The 17,880-nt window shown below is 41.5% G+C and overlaps 1 protein-coding gene and 1 long non-coding RNA gene across 2 annotated transcripts; both read right to left on the bottom strand.

Annotated features, from left to right (window-relative positions):
• Positions 1–2,574: 2,574 nt before the first annotated feature.
• Positions 2,575–10,391, bottom strand: LOC135543438 (transformer-2 protein homolog beta-like). Its single transcript, XM_064970694.1, has 8 exons — positions 10,213–10,391; positions 5,094–5,239; positions 4,385–4,544; positions 4,097–4,285; positions 3,853–3,968; positions 3,571–3,750; positions 3,404–3,477; positions 2,575–3,293 (listed from the first exon to the last, which is right to left on the bottom strand). The coding sequence occupies exons 1-8, from the start codon at positions 10,243–10,245 to the stop codon at positions 3,283–3,285; spliced, it is 909 nt and encodes a 302-aa protein (XP_064826766.1). The 5' UTR covers positions 10,246–10,391; the 3' UTR covers positions 2,575–3,282.
• A 245-nt stretch (positions 10,392–10,636) lies between these two features.
• Positions 10,637–17,874, bottom strand: LOC135543038 (uncharacterized). The gene is made up of 3 exons (XR_010456173.1): positions 17,798–17,874; positions 13,613–13,775; positions 10,637–12,347 (listed from the first exon to the last, which is right to left on the bottom strand). It is a non-coding gene; the product is annotated as an uncharacterized LOC135543038 (long non-coding RNA).
• Between the last annotated feature and the right edge of the window lie 6 nt (positions 17,875–17,880).

The following is a 17,880-nucleotide window of genomic DNA, read 5'->3' as shown; positions in this document are numbered from 1 at the left end:
AAGTGCCTGGCCAAAGGCAGAGTCCCGGAGGGTCCCGCCATCACTTCCCTTGCCGTAAGCACCAACATCGACAACACGGAAACAGTAGATGGCATCTACTACAGCCAAGAGTACAACTGAATATGAACCCTTGTAGTTGTAGAATTGCGAACCTGAGCACAGTGGAGCCTGGATTACTACATGTTTCCTGTCAATGGAGCCAAGACAGTTGGGGAAATTCCACCTCTCCAGGAACTCGGCAGCAGATGGCCCTCCAGTCTTCCTCCTTGGAGACAGGCATGTATTCACCAACCAGACAGTCCCAAATGGCTTGTGCCACAGAGGGCCGTCCAACTCGGAAGCTGAATCCCATGGTCCTGTAGGAGTCCCCTGTCGCCAAGAATCTGAAATATAATTCAAAATAATTATCAATATTGTGTCTAACTTGAATTCCACCCACGTATTATATCTACTCATATAGCTACCTCATTACTGTTTATTATGCTCTACTAATTATATTGTAATCCTCATCCAATATAAACATATTAGAGGTGTTTTGTACTCACCCTTTGTCTCTCCCACGACATTATTCCTCTCTCCTACAGCATCCATCACAAATACATGCACATTGTCAATTATGCAAATTGGGCAATGACGTAATTTAGTAACTTTAAGGACAGCCAATAGCTACTTTCCTTACTGAGGAGTTGGCAACACTGCCTGGCTCCAACCATCTGGAGCAGGTGATCGAACTGGCTTCGGTCCAAACGAAAGTTACTTCGGAATTCCTCTCCAAACAGTCTAAACTCTTGAATTAGACGGTGGAACTCTCCTGCCTGCTTTCGGGACGAACCATCTCTGGACCCACACAGACCTGCGCTTTCGGCGGGGCTGGTCCCGACCCAACAGCGTGATCAAGACCACCTTCCTCAACGTTGGTCTCATTGTTGAAAGAGCCTACTCTGCTCTCTAGACTTTATTATTGCTTTTCGCTACAAAACTGCATTTTGGTGGGAAATTATATTATAGGCTCTCACAATTAATTTGTGGATGTCATCGAATAAATAATACTTGGAAAATAAATGAATAAAACATGTTAAGAAATTCTCCAGTCAAACTTGTTATCCCACATTTTTTTACTGGATGTGTGTGCAACAAAATTTCAATCACATTTTTCTACTTTTTGTCAAGTCTACGCATACAAATGATGCAAACGTTCGATAAATTCAACGTATGCACCACACAGAACGCACTGCAACTGCCTTCTGCAACGCAATGCTGAAAGGCAAACGCAGAGCGTTCCATTGGAAATTAATGTACTTCTGGTGTATCAAAACGCAATGACAGTCGGTGTGTTAGTTTATGATTGAGCCGACATGTGCAGTATTTCCACTGAATTCAATATGCAAACATTGGGGAAAATGCCTAATAGCTGCATTGTTGGCTGTCCAGTGTGCTGCACTATGAATTTAATCCAGGCCTTAGAACACCCTCCCCACCAGGATTTGAACCAGGGACCTACCACATGGAAAGGTCTATGTCCTCCATTCACCTGCATCCTACTTCCACAGAGAGGTGTCTTGATTTTACCCATCTATACACCAATCACTAAGCTTTGCCCACATTGTTAGGAAGAAATCACCAATGTGATTCAAACCAGTAACCCGCTGTGTGGCAACCTGATTCTGGGTGTACACATTTTGCATCTGGGGGCAGCTCTGTTCTTAACGGAATTGGCACTCAAGTCATATACACTAAAATGGCCCTGTCAGTACAGATGAAGGATTTAAATTTGACAGTTTGCTACAGCAGGAAAGTAATCCTGCAGTAACAGGAAATGTGAATTAAAATTAAGACATCTTTGTAAGGGTTGATACATTTTTCATGAGGGAAAATTAAGTCTGACATTTCAAAGTGGAAATTAAACTTCAGAACCCTTTTTAAACCTCAAATACACCAAGTAAAAAATTTCCTGCAACAGGGTGATCAAATTAAGAACCTACATCTGTACAGCGATTAAATCTTAAATGCCACTATTGCTGTTTAATTAGTTTAGACATCTTGTAGACGTCCTGGACCCAGTCACTGTAAGCACCTACTGAGCAAACTTTCATCCAACCAATTACATTAGAACAAAGGCAGCTCTTCCTCGAGGAAGGTGATAACTAGTCAGTTTCACAACTGAATGCATTCAAACGAAACGTCTTCAGCATTTAACCCGACCCCTCAGAGGTGCTGGTGGCTGCCTTCACGTCATCAGCGCCCGGGGAGCAGTTGTTGTTGGGGTTACCTGCCTATGTCATATCACTTTTATAATAATGGGATGCAATGCAAACATGGTCATTGTTGAATAAGAAAAATAAGATCAATGATCTCAATACCTCCCTTTTTCCTTTGCTGGGGTCCTGTGGACATGTGGGCCATAAATATAATACCATCATCCTAAACATTTATCTTAGCCTTTTAATTGTTTATGTTTGTAACAAGACCCTTCTCTGTTGTAAGGTTTGCCAATTCCTATAGCCTCACATAATGTTCACCAGTTTGCCACACACCAAGTACAGGATACATTAAGAAAGTATTGATGGACAAAACTTGAAAAGATGCAGTTTTATTATTGCTTGGAATACTGCAGACTTAAAATCATGGTACACCCATACACACAGCATTGAACGAGGGTAGAGCTTCAAGCTCTTGGCTCTTCTCCCGAACATACAGGAGGAAGAAGTTGCCCCCTAACCACTGATAAAGGGTAAGATTTTTTTATCAACCTGAAGGTTAAGGTTAGAATTGGGGGTAAGGTAATCAGGTCCTAGAGCTGCATTTACCTTGGGCCCTCTCCCCTAGAACCTATCGTGCACTAAATATCACTAACACATCTACCCAGTAAAAAGGAGCCTGGTGATACAAAATACAGATCCGATGGTTCTCCCCAAAGAATGTAAGAGGGGTGCTCCGCCACCTTGTGGACTGGCTGTGCCACTATGTAAAATTGAACCCTACCGAAATGTGCTCTTGATTGCAGGAAATGGGAATTACAGGTGTTCGCTGTACTCAGCAGCACCACCATTTAAAAAAAATCCTGGGGAGAACCCTGGATTAACAAACCGACAGCTTCTCTAAACACAACAGGCAAGACTGACAGAAAGAAGCTCATGTACAGAAATCCACCTACTGAATAAATGTAACTAAAATAAACAAAAAATATGATTGTTTAACAAGTTTACCATTTCCCTAACTTCCCCAGATATGCACCCCACCCTTGGCCCTAACCCCACAAAAAGTATCATCTTGCTCCTCTTCTCAGTAGTGGCCTGTGGAGACAGGAGGGAGACATTTAGACATTGAGGCCCCGCCGCTGCGTCACTAGTATATTAGCCGTCAAGTTAACCATGTTAAGCGGTGCTAAGTCTGGTTGACTTACGTGGGGAGTAAGACCGCGAGCGTGAGCGAGACCGGTAGGCCCCTCGGCTGTAGTACGGGGACGGAGACCTGCGTCTGGAGAGACAACACACAATAAGCATCCACCAACCAACTGCCACAGTCCTGCTTAGCAACCACTAACTATAAAATCCAGGCCAGGTGTCTCACCTGTAGGACCTGTAGCACTCTCGGTCGTCATAGCGATCGTAGCCGCGGTCATAGCCTCTGTCGTAACCACGGTCACCGCCGCGGTCGTAATCCTTCGAGCTACGGCGAGATGAGCTTGAGCTGGGGCCGCCACTTCCTCCTCCTCCTCCACCGCCGCTGCTGCTGCCGCCGCCGCCACCACTGGTAATCACACACGGTTAGAGGATTCACTGAATATACAACATGTGTGTGCATCACGTGGGCCATCCCAGATGCGTGAGTCTAAGAAAGACGGTCACTCACTATGTGGGCCGTCCCATGTATATCCCAGGAGTGGGAGTGTGTGGTCGTTTGGTGATGGAGAAATCGACCCTGATCCTCCGTCCATCCAACTCCATTCCATTAGCTCTCTCCTTAGCCTGAAACAGAGAGGGAGGGTGGAGGAGAGGGACAAAGACGTATTCCCCTTCAACACCATGCTCACTCAAATGTTCTGATTCTTCTCTGTTCTTCCCCTGCAATAACTCCTCCCTCCCTGCCTTCCTACCTCATTGGCGTCCTCTCGGACTTCGAAGTAGACGAAGGCGAAGCCGCGGGAGCGTCGTGACTGCTGGTCATAGACGATGCTGACGTCAGCCAGGGGGCCGTACTTGGAGAACACGTCTCTCAGGTCTCTCTCTGTGGTGTACAGGCTCAGACCAAACACACCCAGGCAGCAGTTCGGGTCCGGGTTGGCCTATAGAGGAGGATTGTGAGAAGGATAGAGGTTGTGTGTGGGGTTTGCCGAAGAGAGTCTCGTCTCCAGAGGTGTGTGTGTGTGTGTATGTGTATGTACCCGGTTGCCAATGTGCCTGCGGCGGTTGGACATGGGGGAGTGGCTGTGGCTCCGACGGCGGCGGTATTCCCCGCTTCGGGATCGGCTACGGGAACGGCGGCGGTGGGAACGGGAGCGAGAGCGGGAATAATGCCTGCGGGAGCTTCTGTGGGAACGAGACCTGGGGAAAATAAAATAAAAGACGTGTTAAGAACATTTAAAGCAGGGTTTCTAACTGGCGGCTGATTTTATTTGGCCACCCCATGTAAAAATAAAAAGTGTTTGTTATTCTAATTTTTTATTCAACATAAGACTGTAAAAACACCAGCAGATCAGCTCCATGTGATTTTAATTTTGAAAATCTGTTCCAAAGTATTCCCACACATAATAGAGAGGTATACGTGATCGTTTGTTTGGACTTCTTGCGGCAAATTTGCAGTCTACAAATGATTTGTAATTATTTTCCGGCCCCCTGACCATCCGCTCAACAAAAAAAAAAAAATAATTTACAAAAAAAAATAATAACAAAAATAATCAGCCCACGGCAGAATCTAGTTGATGGTCCCTGATTTAAAAAGCGTTTGGAAACAAGAACAACATGAATAAAGCCATAACACAAAAACAACACAAGCTCTATGTGGACCTGAACAAAAATACACACTATGCTACCGAGCAGCTCCTAAAAGTGTCACCACAAAACCCAAAGCCTCCTTGGAGCTGGGGTTCTTACCTGGACTTGGAGCGGGATCGGGAGTGGGACTTAGACCTGGAGTGTCTGGAGCCATCTTTGGAGCGGGCTGGGGAATGGGCCGGGGAGCGGCTGGCAGACTTCCCAGAACCCCTTGGGCTCACACTCCTGGAAGCGGACCGCGAGTCCTGAACGGGCCAGATACACATAAAACACAGTTCAGAATCAAAACATAGAAATGGTCAGGATAGAGAGAGAGGAGGTACAGAAGGAACCTCGCTCAAACCTGCTACAGGCCCCTCTTATATTTCAGCTCCAGTAGTTTAAGAAAAAAAATCATAACATTTCATTAACGACATGTATTTGTTGTAACTAGATCTGCCTGTTACAGGCGACCAGAGGAAATCATATAGGCTTAAAGTAGGTGTTAATCTAGTTAATCTTAACACAGTTCTATGATGAGCGGATTGTTCTCTTACACTCTAGGCAGCGTAGCAGAGTTTAACCTTGCGTGTTGAGGACTAGGTAATGTGTCTGAGATGGAGGAACAGTTGGCATGCATGCTTAAGAAGTGTTTCTCACGCCATCCTTCAGGGAGACCCCAACTGTTGCACATTTCTGTTTTAGTACACCTGATTCAATTTGAGAAAGAGCTTGAGATTTTGTTGAATCAGGTGTACCAGTGGTGGAAGAGAACAAACAGGTGTAATGACTGGGGGTCCTTGAGGGATGGCTTGGGAAACACTGCTTTGGAAAACAGAAGGAGAGGGAGAGAGAAATAGGATTGTAGTAATAACATAGCAGGCTATAGGGAATTAACCATACCCCCGAACACTTCTCATAACTTCATCACTTCTTTAACTTCATAACTTCAAAACAACCATCTCTTTTCTTCTTTCTTCCGTTTCACACCATTTCTGACTTCATTTGTCTCTCCTCTTCCCCCACTTCCTTCCTCCCATTTGATTTCTGCCATTACATCACTCTACCAGTGGACAGAGTGGCCGCTCGCTTCTGCCAGCTTCATTTTACATTAGCATGCATCAACACCATCAGCTTCATCAAATATGCCCTTTAACAACTTCAAACTTCATATCTGAAACTTCTTCCGCCATTTTGCTTCTTCCCAACTCAACCTTAACGAAAAACAGACAAGGATGATAAAAAGGGTTGGTTTTTTAAATTTTTATAAGAGCTACAGAGGTCAAAATGTGCAAAAACCAGGCTCTTTACACTCAAATCAGACTAAATAAGTTGGCTCACCTGAAAAGCATTAAATCAAAGCAATGTTAAGGAAATATGTATATTGATTTCTCTGACATGCACAACATCATAATATGATGAATGAAGACTAGAAAAATTATCAAATTACGGTATTCTTTAATCCTAGTCCGAGGGTCACACAAGGAGTGCAGGCTTTTGTTCCAGACCAGTACTAGCACATCTGGTTTATCAAGCCCTTGGACAAAGATTGAAGAACTGCTATAATAAATCTGAGTAAGGGTTTAAAGTAAATTAGCTACTTCTTTCAATGCCCCACTCAGTATAACATTTGTTTATGCGTGATTTAAAACAAAAATGGCTTTTGCAGGATCATTACAGTACAACTAAATAACAACTTTAGAAAGAGACAGTACTCTCACATGGGTGGTGCCATGTGGAAGAGCTTGATACATTGTAACTGACTAATAAATAGCTACAGAGGTTATGCCGGATAATGTGATATAACCAAAGATTGTTGTTGTCCATTACTGGGCAATAGAGAAAGGCCCCCTGTTGTCTGTAGCTTGTGAGGTGTGGAAACACTTGCTTTTATGAATTTTGTCTTGCTGCTGCTTTTTGTTCTATGTTGCTCTGTCTGTATGCTACGTCTTCCTTGTCCTATGTTGCTCTGTGTGTGCTCACTGCTCAATGATTGTCAATATTGTAATTGTTTTTAATAACCTACCCAGGGACTGCGGTTGAAAATTAGCCGGGTGGCTAAAACTGGCATTTTTACTGAAACGTTGATTAATGTCCACTGTCCCTGTAAAAATTTTAATAAACTCAACCTGTTCTTGGTGATACTTTTTTACTGAATCGAGAACAAAGAAAGTTCCTTTAAAATGTCAATTTCACATTGCCGACAGCTCTACAAAAACCAGCGAAAACTCTAAAGATAATAAATCCATGTTCTGTACCGCGCAAGATGGTTCCTAGCCGGCTTAGCTGCCGCACATCTAGGATTTCCCAGCATCTTTTCATAAACTAGTAGTTTCTATGCAACACGGCCATGTGTAGAAGTAGATGACAGCACATTATATGGGGCGACCAAAACAAAGAACTACACACATGCTGGAAGCATATCTCACTCCATACAAAACATGGATTTAAATCAAATCAAATTTTATTTGTCACATACACATGGTTAGCAGATGTTAATAAGAGTGTAGCGAAATGCTTGTATTTATAATTTTTCTGAATGCGTGTTTTTTGTAGAACCACCTGCAACTGACATTTCTAAGATACTTTCTTCGTTCTCGATTCGGTGGTAAAAGTATTGCCAAGAACAGGTCAGTTGAAAAATCTATGGTGGCGGTTTGTATGCACACGCTTCAACAGGGCAGAAGTCTGTGTGTTGTTGAGATTCTGGATGGCCATTGGTCAGATTGCTAGCAACAATTAAAAGATGCTGCCATGTGGGGAATCGTAGGTTGTTATTGGTACCATGTCTTGTTTTGACTCATGTCACACCTACGCTAATATGGCTAAAATTCCCTAGCTAACCAACAACTGTAACGATGCATGAGATAAGTGTTCATTGTGCAAATATATTTATGTTTTCAACAAACAGTGGAGACGAAATATAGTTCAGATGTTGTCAACAATCTATAGGTTGGTTTATACTTTGTCTATCAACATGTCTTTAGACAATTTGAATACGACAAGTGTTGCTAATCAAAACAACACTTAATTAATACTCAGTGGACGTAGCAGTGGGAAGATATTGTATATTTCCAAAAAATATATACAATTTGCCCTTGCTATAGCGGTCCGCTAAGTAAAGGCCCAGTGCATAAGACAGATGAATAAAGTTCAACTTTGACCCTGCAGCTGCCATTGTCATGGTTACCTGACAGACAGTGCACAAGTTCTTAAATTCTCCGGTAGAATGACCTGCTTTTATTTCGTCACACTAAGCTATTTTGTGTAATTTTCTCACCATTCATTTGTAAATAATTGTCTTGTTTATTTTCCTGTAATAATGTAGGGTGTTCACTCACTGCTCTAGAATGAAGTGAAATACAGAAATTCAAGTGCTACTAATGTAATGTCTAAACGTAGTTTTCTGTCATTATGAATCACATTCAACTAATCAGATTGTTCTCTACAATATTAGAACATTAATATGCTTGTACTTAATAATTATGTGTTGATTAAATAAGAACATTAGTTTGTTGCGACAGTTGCTAGTTTAAACTGCCCAGCTCTTGGTTGTAGCTCTTCCATTTTTCAGTGTTGGAGGTAACATTTAGAGGTGTCTCCACGGTTTGGACCAATCAAAGTAAACTTGATACGCTTGTCATTTTCAACACCAGATCAGTGGCTTTGCATTCCTCTAACCCCGGGTCAATCAACATTGAGAGGGGTCGTTTCTATTGCGATTTAAAGGGAAATACTCAGAAATAACTATGAAAACTGTAACAGATTGTCTTCAGGGAAGGTAAATATTGAAATTCAGTCTTAGGTTCGTAAATTAATAAATATATAGACCCAATTTAGTTTTGGATGTAAAACCCATGTTATCACACAGGAAACTGCAGCGACTAGCTAGCTTGTCAGTTGACCTTTGAAGGCAGCGCAGTGACAGTGTTCTATTGAGCAGCGACCACTTTTTGACCATAATGACATTCTATTCACGCTAATCATTCTAAATGTAAATAGTCTAACTTGTGAATGATATGGTAGAAACAGAGTTTGGACTATTGATGCAATTCTCTATTGAATGCATTTTTTTTTTAATCAAACACAGAACAAGAACTTTATGGGTGTACACCCTTAAGTAATGAATAAAAATGTGCTTTTTTAAGACATTGTCAGCTATGATACAGTCGTTATTTGAACTGGCTAGCCAGCTAGCTAGCTAGCAAGCTAGAAACGAACAAAAACATGGTTTAGAAAGTTACTTTTATTTGCCTGGTTTGCCAGATTGAAATATACCGTATTACATTTTTAAACAGATGAGTTTATTGGTGTTAAAATACAGCAGTTATGCTATTTTGGACCAGCAGGCAGCTGTTGCGTGCCAGTCTGTCATTTTTTATGTTTGTTGTCATGAAACCTGTCATGTTTGCGTTTATACTTTTTCATAACAACAAGTTTTATGTCATAACAACAAGTTTTATGTCAGACAACAATCGGATGTTCATGATGTCACTGCAACAACTGACTACATGCATGTCGATAGACCAACTGTAAACCAGCCATAAAATTAAGCCAACCCCCTCTATTTCGCCCGAGTCAGTTTTGTCGCAAAACAACCAACCCGTCTATTGGTGTCTATGGAAGACACCCAGTTAAGTCAACCGGCACTGACTCTCCCCTCCCCCCCCCTTATGGTAAACGGCACGAGTGAACCATCTTCATTTAGGCACCATTTTTTGTTATTTCACATTATCTGGCGTACAATCTGTAATTAGCTAAGTGACTGCAGCACTAAGTGAGGACGAAGTTAAACATTCTAGCCGTAAACCACTTCGCTAATTGGCTACTAATCTATAGTTAGTTATATATTGCATTCACCTGCAATGATGAGTAAATGTACATTGGTAACTGTTTCTCGCCAGCAGTCTCAGTAGACTCGTTAATTCAAAATGTAACGTTACTTGATGTGAATTAGCTAACGTTAAAACAGCTGCAAACCACTTGGCCTGATTGGGCTAACATATGCTAGCGTTAAATTGCAAAATACACTGAAAAGACACCAATGTTAACATAAGAGTAACTGGACATTAAATTACAAAATATAAACGGTACAAAATCCATACAGTCGATGCAAATCAATGCTATTAACTACATCATGGATGTGCTAACTAACGTTAGCCGCCTAGCTAGGCTAGGGCAAAATGGCGTCGTTGAGTCTGCTCATTTTAGGGGAAGAATCGTGGTTGATTATACGCACCCGCTCGCCAAAATCCTTTTCGTTGTCGCTCATTTCTTGTCGATAGAAACTTAAACGATATATATTTAACTGGTTTATTATAGTTAACTAACAATGTTATCAAGTGAAGCGAAACACTGCTACTAGCTTCCGTTTCTTTAGCGCCGCATTCACTGACGCATGAGCAAGTCAAAAGCGGATGTGACACTTGAACAACCACAGTGAGTAGACGAGAAAGTCTAAACCTTATTTTCTTTTTATTCTTGTTGCCAAATACTTTATACACAAACAAAAATTCCAAATTCTGTACCAAAATTACCAATTTTTCTGATTGAATTTAATTATCTTATTAAAACACTAACCCTAGTGAATAACAACAAGAATAACATCTTCATGAATCATTATAATAAGATATTTTCAGAGTGAATATAATTGCATAATTGCACACAAATTGTTTATTTTTTGTATTTTCTTTTTATTTATTAGACATGTTTGATGTAGCAATGTAAGTTGATTTTTGTATTATGAATAAAATAAATGTATAATAAAAATATATATTTTTTAAGAACGTCTAAACCAGAAAACAGACAACATAAATACAGCAGACAGGTAAAACAAAACAAAAAAACAGATGAGGACATAGATACATTTTTAACACGTAGGTCAACACATTGCACATAAACATGTTGCTGTTGGATAAAAAATGTTATCCGTAATGATGCAGGTTATTTACTGTGCATCATGTTACGGAGTTCTAATGTGGGATCTTTAATGGTATTCATTGCTCTGCTTTTAACATGTCAATAAAAGGAATAGCCTAATGAGCAAATAAAAATAAATACATTTTAAAAAAGGAAAGTCGAAACCAGATAGGAAGAGTAGCCTAATTTGCCGGAAAACCGGTCCCCCTCCAACAGGTGGCGGTTTTTTCGTTGTTTCGGCAACTATGCAAGTTTTTGTATGGAGGTCAATGAATGGTTCATTTTCTACCTGAGGTCTATTTGATCGAATAGACGTTTGGTGCTTACGAGTGTACGAGTGATATAAGTAGGCCACGTGACAGCCCAGCAACTTTGATAAAAAACACGTTTTATCGGAGATGGCTATGCATATTCATGTTATAAGGCTAGTCGTGTATCCCGCCATTGAATACTCGAGATTGACGTCAACAACCCTCATCAAACACTAAAAAACAGATTACAATAATGAGATGTCTCCACCAATCCAAAGAAAGGCGGGAGCTAGACAGCCCACCGTGCCGCTTTGTGGACAACGACATTGTTAGGGTAGAGAGACGTATATCCATAATCTTTAGGGATGTCCCAAGGATCCAGGATAGCACTAAACGTATTGATCTAGAGATAAACTATACAAAATAAACAATTCAACAATAAAATATTTACAATGTTTTTCCAGCTGGATTAACATTATTGACCCTTCATTAAACGACAGGGGCAATAATGTAAAGTTCACTCCTGATAATCAAAATGTTCAGGTTTTCTGCATGTTCAGCTTTAGTGCAAGCACTTTGAACAATCCCAAGTCGTTGCATTTACCAGGGAGTGAAACTAAGAAAATATGTTTGACTACATTTAAAACTGATACCAACGTACCAAAACTGACCATGGTCTTAACCAGTAGAGGACAACCTCTGTTTGAGATACTGTATGTCTACATTTGTTTTCTATTTAAAAAGTATCTATGTACAACTCTTGGTTCTGAAAACTAACTTTGTTTTATGAAACATTCTTCACCGACATAACTTTACAAAAGAAAAGTCTTTGTGTACTGTGCACTGGTGTGTGTAAATAAGCGAGCGAGAACCCATAGGATCTGGTAGGTCAGAATGTCCACTGCGTCCCATGTTTCAATTACCTCCATGTCCACTTCCCTTATTGGGGGCATTTGAGAGACTTCTTTGTTTGTGGCTGGTATTTGAGGAAAATCTTTGTTTGTGTCTGTATTTTGGCAGCTTTGTTTATCCTCCTCTTCTTGGGCTGTAACTACAGTGTGATTTATTTGCCTGTTGTGTTTTGCACTTCTGAGATGGTTCATTGTTTGTTCTTTTTTGGGATGTTTGAGCAAGTTTCTTTATTGTCTTTCCTTTTGGAGGCTTTGGTTCTTCAACGGATGTTTTCCAATGGGCCGGCAAAGTCCTGAGGAGACATGGGGGAACAGTGAGACATGGGCAAACGTTTTTCCTGGTCATGTCATGTGGTCAAGGAAAGGCTCTGGGCACTACTAATCAGCAGGAACAACTCTGGGCCCTGCACATGAGGAGGAGAGCACAATCACCCAACCTCAACCCAATTGAGATGGTTTGGGATGAGTTGGACCGCAGAGTGAAAGAAAAGCGGCCAACAAGTGCTCAGAATATGTGGGAACTCCCGCAAGACAGTTGGAAAAGCATTCCTCATGAAGCTGGTTGAGAGAATGCTAAGAGTGTGCAAAGCTGTCATCAAGGCAAAGGCTGGCAACTTTCAATAATCTGTTTAAGATTGTTTTTGGTTACAACATGATTCTATTTGTGTTATTTCATAGTTTTTTATATCTATTTTACAATGTAAAAAATAGTTAAAATAAAGAAAATCCCTTGAATGGGTAGGTGTGTCCAAACTTTTGACTGGTACTGTCTTAGGGATGTTTCTGCTGAATGGACACATAAGGGATTAGGGAAGGTATATCTTCCGCTATCTCTCTTATCAACGGAGGTGCATGAGGACAATGGAACCAACATGTTTCGACTTTTGGCTTTCAGGGTTTTTACAGAATTAAAACAGAATGTGGCTTTTATACATTTCATGAGAGGTTACGAACATTCGGGTAATTCTGACCTCATATAGCTAATTTTTGCATTTACTGGCAAGCTTTTATGTTGTTTAAAAGACACTCATGGCTTCGGTTGGTCAGAGGAGGTCCCGGGGTGGGGTCTGTGTCTGGCTGAGGGGGTTGTGGAATGGAGGTCTCAGGGCCAGAGGTTGGGGTCAGGCTGAGGGGGTTGTGGACTGGAGGTCTCAGGGGTTGGAGTCTGTGTCTGAGGGGGTGTGAACTGGCTGGAGTCTGGTCTGTGTCTGGCTGAGGGGGTTGTGAACTGGGGGTCTCAGGGGTTGGAGTCTGGTCTGTGTCTGGCTGAGGGGGTTGTGAACTGGAGGTCTCAGGGGTTGGAGTCTGTTCTGTGTCTGGCTGAGGGGGTTGTGAACTGGAGGTCTCAGGGGTTGGAGTCTGGTCTGTGTCTGGCTGAGGGGGTTGTGAACTGGAGGTCTCAGGGGTTGGAGTCTGTTCTGTGTTTGATGGTTCAGTGGTGGAGGAAACTTTTCTTCTCCTTCCTCTGTCTGATTCCATTCTGTTCTCCGCACCCTGGAACACACACATAATCACATCAACGACACTCATAACATTTAGTATGTGTGTGTGTACGTACCCTGTTGCCGATGTGCCTGTGGCAGTTGGACATGGGGGAATGGCTGTGGCTCCGATGCAAACGGTATTCTGCTGCAGTTCTGGCAACATGGAACTAGTCACCCCCAGGCTGTAGTGGTTTCTAAATGTGCTTTCAGGACAGCGCTGTCTCCAAAATTCCCATCCTAGAAAGGACAAAGTTACAGTGGGGCAGAAAGGTATTTAGTCAGCCAACAATTATGCAAGTTCTCCCACTTAAAAAGATGAGAGAGGCCTGTAATTTTCATCATAGGTACACTTCAACTATGACAGACAAAATGAGGAAAGCAAATCCAGAAAATCACATTGTAGGATTTTTAATAAATTTATTTGCAAATTATGGTGGAAAATAAGTATTTGGTCAATAACAAAAGTTTATCTCAATACTTTGTTATATACCCTTTGTTGGCAAGGACAGAGGTCAAATGTTTTCTGTAAGTCTTCACAAGGTTTTCACACACTGTTGCTGGTATTTTGGCCCATTCCTCCATGCAGATCTCCTCTAGAGCAGTGATGTTTTGGGGCTGTTGCTGGGCAACACGGACTTTCAACTCCCTCCAAAGATTTTCTATGGGGTTGAGATCTGGAGACTGGCTAGGCCACTCCAGGACCTTGAAATGCTTCTTACGGAGCCACTCCTTCATTGCCCGGGCGGTGTGTTTGGGATCATTGTCATGCTGAAAGACCCAGCCACGTTTCTTCTTCAATGCCCTTGCTGATGGAAGGAGGTTTTCACTCAAAATCTCACGATACATGGCCCCATTCATTCTTTCCTTTACACGGATCAGTCGTCCTGATCACTTTGCAGAAAAACAGCCCCAAAGCATGATGTTTCCACCCCCATGCTTCACAGTAGGTATGGTGTTATTTGGATGCAACTCAGCATTCTTTGTCCTCCAAACACAACGAGTTGAGGTTTTACCAAAAAGTTATATTTTGGTTTCATCTGACCATATGACATTCTCCCAATCTTCTTCTGGATCATCCAAATGCTCTCTAGCTTTGTTACTTTGGTCCCAGCTCTCTGCAGGTCATTCACTAGGTCCCCCCGTGTGGTTCTGGGATTTTTGCTCACCGTTCTTGTGATCATTTTGACCCCATGGGGTGAGATCTTGCGTGGAGCCCCAGATCGAGGGAGATTATCAGTGGTCTTGTATGTCTTCCATTTCCTAATAATTGCTCCCACAGTTGATTTCTTCAAACCAAGCTGCTTACCTATTGCAGATTCAGTCTTCCCAGCCTGGTGCAGGTCTACAATTTTGTTTCTGGTGTCCTTTGATAGCTCTTTGGTCTTGGCCATAGTGGAGTTTGGAGTGTGACTGTTTGAGGTTGTGGACAGGTGTCTTTTATACTGATAACAAGTTCAAACAGGTGCCATTAATACAGGTAACGAGTGGAGGACAGAGGAGTCTCTTAAAGAAGAAGTTACAGGTCTGTGAGAGACAGAAATCTTGCTTGTTTGTAGGTGACCAAATACATATTTTCCACCATAATTTGAAAATAAATTCATTAAAAATCCTACAATGTGATTTTCTGAATTTTTTAAATCATTTTGTCTGTCATAGTTGAAGTGTACATATGATGAAAGTTTACAGGCCTCTCTCATCTTTTTAAGTGGGAGAACTTGCACAATTGGTGACTGACTAAATGCTTTTTTGCCCCACTGTATATACTGAAACCCTCAGTGCAATTGTGTTGTGAGTTTCCAAGTGAAACTAGCTCGGATAGTTACTGTATGTACTGTAAAGTAGAGTAATAGAAACTATCATGCACCAACCCAGCTATGCACTGTGTGAAAAACAGCAGCGTAATATAGCTATAATGTGAGTTTCAAGGGGAGACTAGGATAGTTACTGTCTTAACTGTAACTACAACAGAAAACGAGTAACCTCAGCTACACACCATTCAAGACTGTAGTGTAATAGTTGAAAAGTGAGTTTCCAAGGGAAACTAGGATAGTCACTGTATGTAGCCTACTGTAAGTAGTGCAACATAAAAACTAGTAAACACAGCTACACAGTAGTGTAATAGAGCTGCTAGTTTCAAATTAAGGAATAGTTACTTATGTACTGTAAAGTAGTGCAACAGAACTATAGTAAACACAGCTACAAACTGAACCCCTCAGTGTAATTGAGCTGAGATGTGTTTCCACGGGAAACTACATTGGACAAAAATATAAACGCAACATGTAGTGTTGGTCCCATGTTTTATGAGCTGATATAAAAGATCCCAGAAGAAATGTTCACTAACAGGGACACAACATTTGAGAGAAATAAGCCTTTTGTGCATATGGACAATTCTTGGGATATTTTATTTCAGCACATGACACATGGGAACAACACTGTACATGTTGCGTTTATATTTTTGCTCGGTATTATTAAGCCAACGGGTGTTAACTGCCTGACGGTGAAGGGCATTCTACCTCACACACGTGTATAGCTGATTTCTTGCTTTATACGTGTGGGTCAAATGTAACTCACGCCATGTTTATAGCTTATCTCGTTATAAGCGTGTGAGTTCAAGTTGGCAGGTTTTAAGGGAATGTGCTTTGTCATCATGCATGGTCACCTCTCGTTAAATTAGCTACTTTGCATAGCTCGTTCACCGTTGAACACACAAGAGTTTAGGCAAGATGGCTGCGCCCTGTGAGATGAAACCACAGATAGAACAATGAGATTTCAATTTCATTGGATGCACATGTATAAATGTTTAGCATGAGAGGAAGCTCACTGGTGTGCAGTGGGAGAACATGGATGTGGAAAACATTCTGCAAAATTTCTCATCGATGAAACATTTGATCTCAATACAGTTCTGTCCCCCAAACTAGAATATGTTATGAACAGAGTGGACTAAGATTAACACTTTACCCTTTGCAAAAGTTTCTAAAAACCGCGTTGTTTAGGAGTGCAAAGGCGAAATTAGTTATTAAAACAAGGAAGAACCCCAAACGCGATGGCACAAACCAAACCGAATGGGGTGACAGCAGAGCACCCTGTTGAAGAGGCAAATTTGCTGCTTCAAACTATTGGAAGACTGCGTGCATACACTCAGAGATTTTAAAACCGAGCACGAGTTAAAACCGAGCACGAGTTATCAGTGTAGCCTATTATCGTCTGGACATGGTGTTGAAATATATCCACGACCACAATAAAAACATCCATCAGAAATAAATTCAACTAAAAATATAGACATAAATTAGAATTACAGGGAGCAGTTTGGAGAAACTAATCATATGCGAATCGACCACTGGAACAAAGCACATGTTTGGATAATGATGACAAAACCAACGGTTTTAGTAATACCCGTCTGAATAGGGTAAATAATGGTAAATAATAGGCGTGAGGCTCCCGAGTGGCGCAGCGGTCTAAGGCTCTGCATCTCAGTGCTACAGACACCCTGGCTCGTATCCAGGCTGTATCACAACCGGCCGTGATTGGCAGCCCACAATTGGCCCAGCGTCGTCCGGGTTTGGTCGTAATTGTAAATAATCATTTGTTCTTAACTAACTTGCCTAGTTACTCTGTAGAGTGCGCCGCATCATCCCATTGGGATCCGTCAAGTCTGAACACAGCACACATCACCTATTTTCAAACACAATAAGCCTGTTATAGTGGGCAGCATCATACTATGTCAGTGAAAGTGAAGCCCAAATGCCAGCAGTGGGAGATTTTGACCGAGATTCTGCTAATTATGTAATTGATCTCCATACAGTTTTCTGTTTCCAAAACTATGAACTCTAACAGAGGGGAGTCTTTGTGGAGAGTGGAGACTTTGCCCTTTGCCTGTTTAGAACAAAGGCAAATTGAGTTATTGCACACGCGCACTTCAGAGTAGGTGTTCTCTAACGGAAATATGCAAATATATGCGACAACATTAAGCACACCAGCTCGTGCTTGGCTCTGCCCCCCTTCATGCTTGTTCTGTCCACTATGATTAATTTGCTACCATTGGAAACGACAGGCTCTGGTCTATCTTGGGTTAGTTATAAAAATATGTGGTTTAGTAATCTTCATGGCTTGGGTACTTACTAACTCTTACTATTGCAATGAAGTGAGTCAGATGTTTCAGTTTTCTAAATTTACTGTCTTTGCCTCTTATTTAAATTTCCTATCAAGAACACAATGCAACGAACAGCTAAAGACACAATAACATAATTATTACAACAAACCTGCAGTTTCTTCTTCGTAAAAACCATTGTTGAAAACAAACCGTTCTTCTTCGTGGATGTCAATTGACGTAATCCTGCCACAC

This window comes from Oncorhynchus masou, chromosome 7, assembly GCF_036934945.1.
Source record: "Oncorhynchus masou masou isolate Uvic2021 chromosome 7, UVic_Omas_1.1, whole genome shotgun sequence".
Taxonomy (NCBI): domain Eukaryota; kingdom Metazoa; phylum Chordata; class Actinopteri; order Salmoniformes; family Salmonidae; genus Oncorhynchus; species Oncorhynchus masou.
Note: the sequence above shows the minus strand (reverse complement) of the source record. Positions and strands in the feature narration are given on the sequence as shown.

Excerpts from the sequence above, each read along its gene's own strand:
- LOC135543438 (XM_064970694.1), bottom strand. The coding sequence starts at position 10,245 with ATGAGCGACAACGAAAAGGATTTTGGCGAGCGG. Across the intron at positions 4,286-4,384 it reads GCAGGCACATTGGCAACCGG|GCCAACCCGGACCCGAACTG; the intron begins GTACATACACAT and ends CCTCCTCTATAG. Across the intron at positions 3,969-4,096 it reads TCCGAGAGGACGCCAATGAG|GCTAAGGAGAGAGCTAATGG; the intron begins GTAGGAAGGCAG and ends TCTCTGTTTCAG.